At 48.5% G+C, this 13,545-nt stretch overlaps 1 protein-coding gene across 2 annotated transcripts in view; it reads right to left on the reverse strand.

Moving 5' to 3' along the window:
* TSPAN14 (tetraspanin 14) overlaps positions 1 to 13,545 on the reverse strand; it is a 56,951-nt gene that overhangs the window by 12,084 nt on the left and 31,322 nt on the right. For both annotated transcript variants that reach the window (XM_045567824.1, XM_045567823.1), the window contains one exon: positions 1,895 to 1,945. In XM_045567824.1, the coding sequence (XP_045423780.1) occupies positions 1,895 to 1,945 (51 nt within the window). The remainder of the gene's footprint in view (positions 1 to 1,894; positions 1,946 to 13,545) is intronic.

The following is a 13,545-nucleotide window of genomic DNA, read 5'->3' on the forward strand; positions in this document are numbered from 1 at the left end:
AGGACTGGATTTTATTTTGTATTTCATTTTAGTTAATTTAAATATAAATACGAATAGTCACATGTAGCCAGTGGAAACCACAATACACAGAGTAGTTCTACAGGATTTGTAAAATACCAACGAGGAAGTTAAGCCCTGGGGACTGAGTCCCAAAGCATGTTTACAATTCTGCTTCTTTGATTATAGTTTAATTATTTTCATTGTTCTTGTTCTGTAAATGACTAGGAGAGGGCAGACCACCCGCCTTCCAACCTATAACCGATCTCTGTTACAGGTTAACTGCCTCCTTTACTGTCTCGTATCAAACGCAGGCCGGACAGTGTTGGAGACCCCCTGACAGTTACGTCTTCAGTGTGGAATGTTAGATACACCTTTCCTGAAAGAAAAAGACTACCTCAACTAATCAGACCATTGCAACTGTGCTTTAAACCTCACATAGAAAGATGCTGAAATCATTAACCTTCCCTGAACTTTGTCTATGTAAACAATCCCATCTGCTACACTTTGGAATACTGACTTCCATTCTTTGGAATCTGTGCTTCCTGGGTTGCCATCCTCGATCTATACACTTGAATAAACCTTCTTTAAACTAGATTCTGACCCTTTTTATTATTTTAAGGTTGACAGATGCAAAGGAGTAGCCAGTCCCATACTCAGGGTTTTGCCCAGTCAGGCTGCTGCAGTTCTAGAAGAGGCCACACGGTGGCGCTGTGAGCCATGGATTGCACCGGCTTCTGGGTCACTGGGCAAAGGGACATTGCACCCCAGCTCTTGCCCTTTAAGGGTTCAGAGGCCACCCTGAAGCTACCCAACCTTGAAGGTGGGCCATATCCAGTTCCTAAGGCTATGGTGGGAAAGCCCATAGAGGTTCCATTAGAAGAGGGCCCTGGGCCTAAGGCTCTAGGACTGTAGTCCCCAACCCCAGAAGGGTTGCAGAGCTCCCGGCCTCCCACCCCCTATCCACCCCTCTCTCCCCCATGGAAAAACTGTGTTCCATGAAACTTGGGGCAGGGTGAGCCTGCACAGCAGGTAAGCTGCCAGTGAGCCAGCGAAGCTTCATCTGTATTTATAGCTCACTGCTTTATCACCACCTGAGTTCTGCACCCCCACACTCCCCCACCCCACCCCTCTCCATGGAAAATGGTCTTCCATGAAACCGGTCCCTGGTGCCAAAAGAGTTGGGGACTGCTGTTCTAGAGAAAGCTTTAGTTCCCACTGTTTCTACCCAGCATGCTCCACTTTGCTCCTTCCCTTCTCTCCCCCACCCCTCCCCCTCCTCCCTGGCCCTGTAGTGAGGGCCTTTTTCAACTCTCAGGGCCTCCACAGGGCAACAGGAGTCAGGCAGCTCCACCCTGCCCACACCCAGTCTAGTCTCCTCCCTAGAGCTGCAACTGCCCCTAATCCTTCCAGGTAATAAGAGCCTAGTCTCCCCTCCTCATAGCCCCAACCACAGGTGCTTAAAGACCTGCCCCTGCCCCACTAGGCATCCAGGAGGCAAAGAGCCCTGCCCCCTGCTCTCAGGGGTTCTTTCTGTGGGCCAGGACAAGAGCTTCAGGGATAAACTGCAACGGCCTCCAGGGACCTGCTCACCTGCTCCCAGAGGCACAGAGGGGATCGGGAAGTTAGCCCCAAGCCTGTGCTGAGCACAGCTGCAGACAAGCCTGGGGCAACTGGGGGCATCTGGGAACCGAGAAGGCTCTCCACAACCACAGAGTTCAAACCCAACGGTCTACCACAGGGAGCAGGTTCTGTGAAGAGTAAGGACCATAAACCTTCCCACTGCATGAGAATTGCTCGTTGTCAAGGAACAAATTGGAGGAAGGGAACATTTTAAGTTGAATGAATCTGGTTTTGGCTGCCTGACGCTCAGGGTGCTGGTGACAGTAACACCTACCTTTTCGCTCCATGCCCACAGCCCGACTCCGAGGAAGACAACTCCAGCCAACTAAGCAGGGGCAGGGGAAAGAGAGAAAATTAGGTCAGAAACCAGCACCGTGATCACACTTCACAGAGCAAAGTCCGCAGCGACAGCCAGGGGATGCTCCTGGCTCATGTCCAAGGTGGCCCCTTGGCTCCTACAGGGCTTCCCAGCCCAGAACAGGGGGACATTGAGGCTCTGCAGATAACCTGCACCTGACTTCCCTGAGTGTCTGGACCAACTCCTTCAACCCCAGATGGCCCCTCCAGAGTCACAGACATCAGGCTGTGCCCTGGCCCATCACCATTATGCAACCCCCAACTCATTTCGGTGCACTATCTGGTGTGTAAGAAGGCTTTGCCCCTCGTGAGGGCTGCCCCAGGTACCTTCAGAGCCTCCCAGGGCAGGGTGAGGCTGTGCACAGGACCAGGCACCACCCCGGGGTGAGGGGATAGGGGGAGCAGAGCCCAGCACCGACCCTGCCACCCAGCCCAGGCCTCCAGCCCTGCAGACGGACTCCACGTGCAGCAAGCAGCTACCCAGGCCATTCCCTGGCAAGGGGCTGAACCTCTTCCTCACGGTACCGATACTCAGCACAGGGCACACGTGTGCTCAGAAAATGCTGGGTTATTAGCTCTTGAGTTAATACAGGGCTGCACTTCTGCACCCCAGAAGAGAAGCAGAAGCGCCCCCAACCCCGACCTCCCACCTCCAGGAAGCCACTGGGGCTAGGCTGTCCCCTGTGCACCACAACAGAAAGGGGCCCACCCAAATACACCAGACAGGTTCCTACACCCAGCAAGATTTTTCCATATGAAACAAAACACATCATGATCTCTGAAAGTAAAGCTGCCTCCTATTCTTCTGTTTAACTGCTTTACACCACGCTGGCATTTCGCTGCCATTTATCAGCATCTCCCTAGAACTAACAGGGCTGGGCTTCTCCATGGCTCTCCACCTGCCAGTGTATTCTCAAGCCTTAAGCCATTTCTGCCCACTAGCCCTAGGAGGCTAAAGTTGGAAGAACTGCCCCCCCTTATAGAAAGCCCTGGGAGGTCTCAGCTTCTTTGGGACCACATCACTTTCAGAAAACGTACACATGCCCAATATTTTGTATGGAATTTCAGAGAGCTCACGGCCTTCTGTTGCTGGTTCCCACAGTGGTCTGTGAACCCCAAGTGAAAAAACTCTGCCAGGACGGATCCCTGCATTTTATACAGCAGAACAAAGTGGGGCCAAGACCAAAATGCCAGGCCGCAGGGAGAAGGGCGGGATCCCAAGTCTCACTTCATGTATTCATTCACCCCTCGCTCATTCGTTCAACTAATATTCACAGGGCATGTCCCAAGTGCCAGGCCGTGTCCAGCACTGGATACAGCACTGAGCCAACAGCAAATCAAAGCTCACACTCATGCTCCAGTGGGGTCATCCTTGAGGATGTCCCGCTCCTCAGTCCTCCCTCTGAATTAACTGGCTGGTGTTTTTTCTTGATGGAGGGCACAGCCACTTCCTTTCCCTCCCAGGTGACCCATGCTAGCATACGGAGCGAGCCCCAAGGCGATGGCTACTGCCCTCCGCGTCCTGTCGGCCCCATCCCTACCACTCCCGAGGCCCCAGTGACTTGCTTTCCTCGTGCCAAAGCTGGAGACCAAATCTTTTTTCTCATCTTATGTGACCTCATCCAACACAGCTGCTCACCCCCTCCTCCCCCAACCACTCAGACACACTCCCGCCTCCTCCTCCAGACCCCTCTGAAGGCCAGGGGCACTCACCCTGCAGTCATTGCCCCTCATCCTCTCCTGAGCCCTCCAGGTGATCTCCTAAATACCATCTATACACTGCTGGCTCGAGGATCCAAATCTCCAGCCCTGGCCAATCAATCCCCCAGTCAAACACCCTAATGTCTCCTTCACTTGCCCACCTCACACAGCTACAAATATTTCCATCTTAACATGCCGGGGCAAGGACCCTTGGTCTCCCAGCTCCCCACCCAACCGGGCACCATGTGCACTCACTTGTGTGTGAGAGAGAAAACCCAGCCATAAGCCTGACGCCTCTTTCTCTTTTACCCCACACGCAACCGGCCAGGACCTTCTGCAGGTTCTACCTTCAAAATCCAGTGTTCCCGACCCTCTGCTCCCACCTGTCCACACTCTGCCTGCTCAGGCCCGGATCCTGTAAGGGCTCCTCACTGGGCCCCAAGCAGCCTGTGAGATCCTTTAAAACCACAGATCAGATGACTCCCCTCTTCAAACCCCTCAAGTGACTTCCCTTCATACCTAGAATAAAATTCACACTGCCTGCGGCCCAGGGCTCCATCTCCCACGTCCTCCTGCCCACCCCCTGCCCCGCCCAGCTCCCCAGGCCACCGGCATTCTCACTGTTCCGCAGAGCCTTGACACTGCTCTCAGCCTAGAATGTTCTTCCCCCATATAGGTTCCTGGCTTCCTCCCTCACCTCAGTCAGCTCTCTTCAAATTTCACCTCCTCAGAGATGCCTCCCCTCACCATCCTGGGCGGGCCTGCTCCCTGCCCCCCCACTCCTGACTGCCTCCTGCTGACCTTCTTCCTGGCCCTGACCCTCGACCCCACAGGCCGTTTGTCTACCGCGTCTCCCGAGTAAGCCCTCTGAGGGCAGAGACGTTGTCTGTTTTGTTCACTTGTACCCCAACAACTTGGAGAAGGACGTGGCACAGAGCAGGCACGAGGGAGTGACCCACCAGGGATCAAGACCAGGGCTTGCCTGGGTCCCTCCAGCTCTCTTCCCAGGCACGTCCAAAGGAGTTCAGAGTGGAGAAGGGCCAAGCCAGACCCCAGCCCTACACGCGGTAGCAGCCTGGGATCAGAGCAGAATGGGGCCTGTAGTTAGCCAGCCTGTGCCCCATCCAGTGTTCCCAGACACCGCAGCCCCTGCCTGGCCATTTCCACAGCAGTCCACCCATCCCCTGGAGCCATGTGGGACACGTGAGAAAAGCCTGCCTTAAAAACACGCAGCCAAACCACCCGCACAGAGCGCTCTTCTCTCCTCCCACCGCAACTCACAGTCCACCCTCTGTCACCCCATCTTCTATCTTTTCCCACATTAAAACCAGCCTCGGCTCCACCTTTATTTATAGGGTTCGGTGAATCCACCCTGAGGTGCTATTGTAATTTTTCCCCTAGGTGACTAAACAGATACCATGGGAAGGGGTGACTGGTTTCACAAAAGGAAGTCTGCTCTGCCAAAAAATTCAGAGCACAAGTTCTTAAAAAAGACACTCTACTCCTCAAGAGAGAAGTCCATGTTCACCTGCCTCAGGAGCACAATGCCTGTGCAAAGGTAGCTGTGCTTGTCGTACGTCTGTAATAATCACCCCTACCCCAAACGACAGGCCCCTGGTGCTGCTCTGCTGGTGGCTCACAGACACACGGCCCTATACCCTCCCTTGCCACCTGAAGCTGATTCTTCCTAAGGCCTCCTAGGAACCCCCTGGCTGAATCACGGTTGGCCTGAGAAGCCAGCTCCCTGCCACTGCAGCGCACTTCTCCTCTCAGCTCTAAGAACAAGGGCTCATGTTTTTTTCCTTTCTGTTCTAAAGGAAGAACTAAAGTTAACTCACACCGGAAAGACAGGAACTTGGGGGTCACATGTCAGATCATAGATTCAATGAACACTGGCCCAGGGCAGGAACTGTGGGGACCAACAATGGTTTTAGACACAAAGAGACCGAGGGAGGACCAGACAGGGGAAGTGACCTGCCTGGCTGCTGGTATAACAGCCCCAGAAATGAGCCAGGGCACTAATGGAGCCCTGCCCTGGAACTCGGGAGTGGATGGTCTGTGGGGCCAAGCCAGGCCAGGCCATCCTCCCTGGCTGCCAACCATCTGGGAGTGAGGGTTCAGCTGGGTGCCCTCCAGCCTCAGTGACTTTCTTTGTCCCTCTTCTATGATGTAATTGAATCCCCTAGTGACAAATGAGGCCCAACTCCGGCCAAGCCCAAGGGGAGGCCAGCCCTCTCTCTGCTTGGACCACTGGGCACGTACCCTGCTGTGCTCCTCACGGCAAGCAGCCCCACCCTTTCTTGAGTGTGCACGCTGTGTTTAACACTTACTGCACCTAAACAGACCCTTCCACATCCCATATCACTGGTCCCATTACCCTCATTTTTTCAGATGGGAAAGCCCTGGTGCAGAGCAATTTGGTCATCTTGCCCAAGGTCACACAGCTAGCTGGTGGCACATTTAAGAACCAAACTTGGTGTCTCAGACCCTGACACACGCTATTTCACCACCCACAGGGCAGCCACCCCAGCCACCCCGTCCATACAGGGGCACCCACACAGGACTGTCCACACAGGGGCCCTGGGCACAGGAGTTCCACAGAGGGGCTTCTGGACTGTACAACTCTAAAGCCGATGACCCACAGTGTCAGGTGGTGAAGCCACTCTGTGTCCCAACCAGGGCGGTAGACAAGGGAACAGGGGTCATTGCAAAGATTCAATATTGACCTTTCCACCTTAGGCAAATGCCCCTATGAAAGAAGGCAAGAGGTCGTCTTGGGGCACTCTGGGCTGGTCTGGCCAGAGTCTTAGAAGCCACAAGAAATCCACTCACCCACTCGCATGAGCAAGCCTGTGGCATGTTACCCAAGCTCCATCAAGTCACGGCAGACATGCAGACACCTGGTCCAGCCCTGCTAGACTGGAGGACATAGTTCCAACTCCAGGCAGGTCACAAGTGCCTCTCACCTGTGTTGTAGTAGCTTTGGCCCCTTGCAAGATTTCATTTAAGCACGTGTAAAAGCACTTGGGCAATTCTTGCAGGTCTTTCCTCAGCAAGCTCAAGGCGAACCACCAGCAGCAAGGCAACACTCTCAGACTCTGCCCTGCTGGCCTCTGGCTCTTGCACAATCCCCTTGCTGACTCAGGCTGACATTCGCAGAACCCCTTCCCCTGGGCTTCCCATGGTAGCCTCAGAGATGACCAGAAGGAAACCCAAGAGTAAGTGACTGCAACGAAAGGCCATCTAGAGCTGAAGACACAGCACAAGTCAGCCGGTCCTGGGCTCAATCTTCACTCGGCAACTTCCTAGTGACAGGACCTGCTCTGAGCCTATGTTCTCTACAAAACAGAGGCGACCCTTCCTGGTCACAGGAAGGTTTTAAGGACTGAAGGAAGATCCCATATGACCTGCTTACCCTGGGGCACAGGGCCAGGCCCAAGGGAGCCCTGCCCTGCTGCAGGCGGAGCAGAGGCCGCCAAGGAGACTCCACAAGCGCCTGCTGTACTGAAGACACTCTGTGCCTCCTCCTGACCCTGGTGCTCTACTCCGGGCCCCCAATAACTCCCAGGACAGTCTCTGTCCTATGCCAAGATCCTCCTTTCCAGTAACTGTTTCACTGGGCTTCTGGAGACAACAGGAATGAGGCCTTCTGGAAGGCTCTGGAAGGTTCTGGAAGGTGAGATAGGAAAGAATGATGGAAAGAAAACTGCAGGGAGCAAAGGAAACTAGGACCAAGTCTCAGCACTGTTCCTCACTCCCCCAGTGGCCTCCAGCAAGCCCCCAATCCCCTGGGCCTTAGTTGGCAGAGCTGCAACATAAGCAGCTGGAGATCGATGAACTCCAAGGGCCCAGGCACCTCCTGCTGGCTGAGCTTTGCCATCTAACATGAGTCCTGGGCCCTGGCACTCTCCAGAATAGGAAATCTCACATCCAGGCTTGGGGGCACTCACTCAGAGAGCACCAGACATGTTGGTGGCAACTGGAAATGCCAGTGATTCCACTGAACTTGAGGCCAGAAAGGACCCCCAAGGGCACAGGCCATAGCTAGACCCAGCCTGACCCCAAGAGCCCAGTGGGCTGGGGAAAGAGTTGCAGGTGTTGGTCGGGGTTAGGTTGCCCCTCAAGACTGGGGCCACTCTGAGCCCTAAAAAGAGTAGGAACGCCCCCTTCAAAACAGTCCCACATTAAAAGGGTCTGAGCCAAGCCACTTCTCAGTGGGTGCTTGGCAGGTCTGGAAGCCAGAAGGGATGATGGAGCCCAACTTCCTCCTGACAGAGGGAAGCAGGGCCCTGGCAGGAGATGCCTTGCGTGGGGTCACACAGCTATCACACCCCAGCTCTTCCTCCTGCCGGAAGGGTGGTTCTGAAAAAAAGCAGCAGAGCCAGCAAACCCATGTGAGGGCCCCAGAGGGGGGCAAGGACTGCACAGAGGGCTCCAAGGGCTGCTTCCACAGCTGTCTCTGTCACCTGATAACAGGGCGCCTGCCCCCACCAAGCTCTGCTCCGCCCAAGACTCTGACTGTGTCAAGGCCTTGGAAAGGAAGGCAGGCGGAGGGGGCAGAGTTATCTAAGGGAGGTGACAGGGAAAACCCTCACCCCAGCCTCACCCTGACCCTAGTCTCAACCACTACTGGCACAGTCCACAATGATTAATAGTCGGTAGAAAACCAAGATAACTAAGCCAGCAGTCAGCATTTCTGAAAAGGGCCAAATAGTAAATATTTCAGCTGTGTGTGCTGGATGACCTCTGATGCAATTACTCAACTGTGCTGTTATAATGGGAAAGCAGCCATAGATGATACGTAAATGAATGGGTGTGGCTGTGTTCCAATAAAATTGTATGTACAAAAACAGGCGGAAGGCCAGGTTTGGCCTACAACCCATAGTCTGCCAAGCCCAGCACTTAACTATCACACTAAAACCATCTGGACCTAGAGACGAAAGACAGGATTTCCTTTAGCTCAGCCACACCAACCCTGGGATACCCGTATACCCAGCTCTCCAGCACTAGTATGTTTTTATAGAACTGTAACAGATCTTAATAGCCTAAAACTGTAAATAACACAAATCATATATCCCCACAATGGACTATAACACAACAATAAGAATGAATGATCTACAGCTACATACAACAGCATGAATGAATCTCACAGATGACATTTAACAAAAGATGTCAGACACACACTTCATACTGTTAGGGAAGAATATTTATGTGAAAAAACTATATCTAGCATCCAATCAAAAGTTACTTGGTAGGCAAGAAGGAAAAAAACATGACCTACAAGGGAAAAAACTCAATAAACAAAAGAAAACACAGGAATGACAGAGAAAATAAAATTAGAAGAGAAAGAATTTAAAACAGATATAAATATGCTCAGGGATTTAAAGGAAAACACAAACATGATGAAAAGAGAAATAGAAGATATAAACAAGACCAAAATGTAATTATTAGAAATAGCAACAATATTAGAAATGAAGTCACTGGGTGGGTTTAATGGCCAATTAGACACTACAGAAGAAAAGATCAGTAAACTTGAAGATAAAGTAACAGAAACTATCTAAAACAAACTGGGGGCGAGGGGGGGGGCGGAAATAACAAAAACTGAATAGAGCCTTAGTGACCTGTAGGACAACCAGTGTCCCAAGGGGAAAAAAAGGGTGATTACATTCATACTCACATTGACTGTTGCTCTTATTTTTATTTCTTCCCTTCTACTTACTTTGGCATTATTTTGCTTTTTTTCTAGCTCCTGAAAGTGAAAGATTAGGTCACTGATTTTTAGATCTTTCTTTTTTCCTAGTATAAAAGTATCTGAAGCTATACATGTTCTGCATCCCATGCATTTGGTACGTTTTCACTTCATTTGGTTAAAGTATTTTGTGTACGTAGTATGAAAAAATAATGGTCAAAATATTCCCAAATTTGATGAAAACTGTAAACCCACAAATCCTAAAAGCTCAATGAACCCCAAACAAAATAAACACAAAGAAAACCACACCAGCATATATAAGATGATCTGAAATCTAGTAAAAAAGAGAAACTCTTAGAGACAGCCTGGGGGTTGGGGGAGACACATCGCAAACAGAGCATGCATATACAAAGTATTTTAACAAAATGAAGAGAAAAACATATCAAAATGTGTGTGATGCAGAAAATGTATAGCTTCAAATACTTACACCAGAAAAAAAGAAAGATCTAAAAATCAGTGATCCAATCTTCCATGTCAGAGAGTTGCGGGGGGAAAAAGGCAAAATAATCCCAAAGTAAGCAGAAGAGAAGAAATAATAAAAATAAGAGCAGCAATCCACGTGATGTAAATGTACTTAATGCCAATGAAAATGGTTACAATGGTTATAATGATAAACGTGTATTTTATAATTCAAAAAATAAAAAATAATTTTAAAAGAAAAAGAAATCAATGAAATTAAAAACACAAAAACAACAGAGAAACATCACCTAACTAGAAGAAGGCAGACACAAGAGTCAAATCTAATTTATTGAGACAGGAGGCAGATCAGTGGTCACCTGGGGGAGAGGGGCCAGGTGTGTGCAGAGGGGCACAAGCAAAGTGTTTGTAGCAATGTTTTATGTCCTTGTTGTGATGATGGTGGTTGTGTGGCTTATGCAGCTGGCATCAAATTGTACGCTTAAAATGGTTAAATGTTATTCTATCTAAATTATACCTCAATAGCAGTGATTTTTTATTAAGAATTTCTGAAAGAAAAAAAGTACAAACAAAAAAGATGGGAGCAAGGCACTTCCACACAGAAGACAGATCACTCCAGTAGGCTGTGCCATGTGACTACTTATCATCCAAGGAGACACATACACACACACACACACACACACCCCTGTGCCAAAAGATAAGGCAGTCTATTTCCTATGAATTGGGGCAGTCCTTCTGGAGAAGTAATTTTCACTACATAAGTATGTCAGGCAGGTCAAAACAATGTACACACCTTCTGACCCATTTAATCTCACTCCGGGGAATCTTTTCCAGCAAATCATTTCCCTCCCTTCCCCAAAGGGAAGAATCTATATTACACAAACTAATCACTACATCTTTATCTAGCTAGGATAGTAAAAAATTGGAAATAATCTAAATGTCCAATATGGGAATTTCTAAAAATGCAATCAGGAAGATAATGTTGTAACCTAGAATGTTCTAGACTAAGAGATGCTGATGTGAATATGCAGCCCTCAAGACCTCAAGGATACTGCTCACAAGGATATGAAACCATGCGTGCCTGCAGACAGCAGACCGGAGCATAGAAGAGGGAATGCAGTAAAGCTGAGATGCCTTGTTTAGCCTTCTTGAATTTCTATGCAACTATAAAAGCTTACTAAATACTTGAAGATAAAAAGGGACCAAATCTTCTTAGCAGTAAAAACAAAAATATCCTATATATATTATTAAAACATTAGACTTTTCCCTATGACTGCATTAATTACCAAGAGATGGAAGGACGGAGACCATTTGCATTCAGAGCTGGGAGCCAGGCCTTGGGGTCTGATACCACAGGCACCAAGTTTGGTTCAGATAAGGGCAATTTTCCATCAGTCAGAAGAACCCAGGATCAACAAACCACCCTGGAAGGTGGCAAGTCCTCTACAAATAGGAACATAATAAATGTCTGACAGAGAGAATAAGACTCTATGTGCAAAGATGCCACATGCCATCTTCCCCTACAAAGGTAGGGGAAGAGAGCTGATCCTTCTACCTTGGACTTGCCTTGGTTTGCCCAGGGCAGCCTTGGTACACCTGCTGTTCTGGTAAAATTCTCAATAACCTCTCTCTGACTCTCAAAAGTTTCCTAATTTGAACCATCTGTTACTTTGAAGAAAGGGGCGTCAAGCCACACCGGTCACAGAGTACAAATGTCCATGGCTCTCATCTCACTCAGAAACAGGCTACACATTAAGTGCAGGGGCTAATTCACAAATTTTACAAGGAGGGAAGCCATGGCTCAGACCTACCTGAGTCACGGAGAAAGCCAATGGCACAACATTGCTTTAAATTTTTTTTTTTACTAAAGACAAACAAAGGACTCTTCTTTCTGTGAAACAAAGGCCTACTGTCCTCTTAGAAGGGGTCTCAGTTCCTCTCTTTTAATCCATCTTGGAAATGGATCCAAGCAAGGGTTTCATCCAACCTTTGCAGATTAAAGTCAATGTTTGTGGTAGAAAGCAACTCCAGAGTTGCAGATATCATCTGAATCATCTCTATAGAGGATTCACTTAGCAAAACCAGGAAAGCTCAAATCTTTGTGAAAACAGGTGGGGCATGAAACAACAAAGACAAAGGGCTGCACACGTCTCTCCCAGCTTCTCTTCCTCTGCAAGTCAAAGTGAGATTTCTTTAAAAATTGTAATTGTGGTAAAACATACATAAAATAAAATACACATAAAACTTATTTTAACCATTTTTAAGTGCACAGTTCATTGGCATTAAGCACATTTACAGTGTTGTGCAACCACTAGCAGCATCTACCCACAGAACTCTTTTCAACTTGCAAAACTGAAACTCTGAAGCCATTAAACAATAAACTCCCCATTGGCCTCTTCCCCAGCTTCTGGCAGCCAACATTCTACTTTCTGTGTCTGATTCTGACTGCTCTAGGTACCTCATATAAGCAGAATCACACAGTATTTGTCTTTTTGCATCTGGCTTATTTCACTTAGCACAATGTCGTCAAGGTTCATCCATGTTGTGGCATGTGTCAGAACTGCCTTCCTTTCTAAGGCTGAATGATACTCCGTTGCATTTGCATGCCATATTCCCTTATCCATTCTATCATAATGGACACTGGGGTTGTTTCCACCTTTTGGCTATTGTGAATAACGCTGCTATGAACATGGGGGTACAAATCTCTCTTCAAGATTCTGTTTTCAATTCTTTTGGTTATATACCCAGAAGTAGAATTGTTGGATCATAATGTAATCCTATTTTTAACTTTCTCAGGAACCACCATACTGTTTTCCACAGTGACTGCACATTCTCACCAACAGCACACACGGGTTCCAATTTCTCCACATCATCACCAATATTTATTTTCCGTTTATTTTTTTAATAGCCACCCTCATGGGGGTGAAGTGTTATCTCATTGTGGTTTTGATTTGTATTTCCCTAAAGTCAAAGTGAGATTTTGTACTAAAAACAGGTCTCAAAATGCTGTGTCGCCGGGAAGAATTTTTTCCCCTAAGATCCCTATGATAAGAACCTCATAAACCACAGCTCCGTCTGCACTCTGTAAAGGTTCAGAAGACAGCTGCCAGCATCAGTGGCATCCATGCTTCTCACTCCAAAGAGGTATTAATGATCCCTGGGAAATCTCAGCCCTGAAGTCAGAAAGAGAGCTTTAAAAAACTGTTAAGAGGGCAACAGGTATTAATCTAAAGAATGTTACCACGAAAACAATTCTAAGGGAGGGGGAATACCGCTAAATAAAACCTTGTGTTTGTCCCAGGACCTAGAATTGGTCACAGAAACAACAGGTAACCTTCTGTGGATTCAAACTCGCCTGCTGAGCCTCTGTGCCACTGCTCACTGTAAATGCATCAAACAAAATAAATACAAAAACTCTTCATGTCAAATGATCTATCTAGGCTTTCTTTCAAAGCAATCCAAAGGGTGGGGTGGGGGATGCAAATGAAACAAGATGGGCTATGAGTGATAATTTTTAAAGCTAGATGAAGGGAACATGGAATTCATTATATGATTCTATTTTTGTATTTTCTCCATGTAAGAAAACTTTTCTGAAGAGATAAGGGCTTGGCATACCACATTATACATTTTCAGCAACCCTAGGAGGCAGACAACAGGCAGCTGAGACCAATATTTCATGAGGAAAACATCGAGGCTCAAGG

Source organism: Lemur catta, chromosome 14, assembly GCF_020740605.2.
Source record: "Lemur catta isolate mLemCat1 chromosome 14, mLemCat1.pri, whole genome shotgun sequence".
Classification (NCBI taxonomy): Eukaryota; Metazoa; Chordata; class Mammalia; order Primates; family Lemuridae; genus Lemur; species Lemur catta.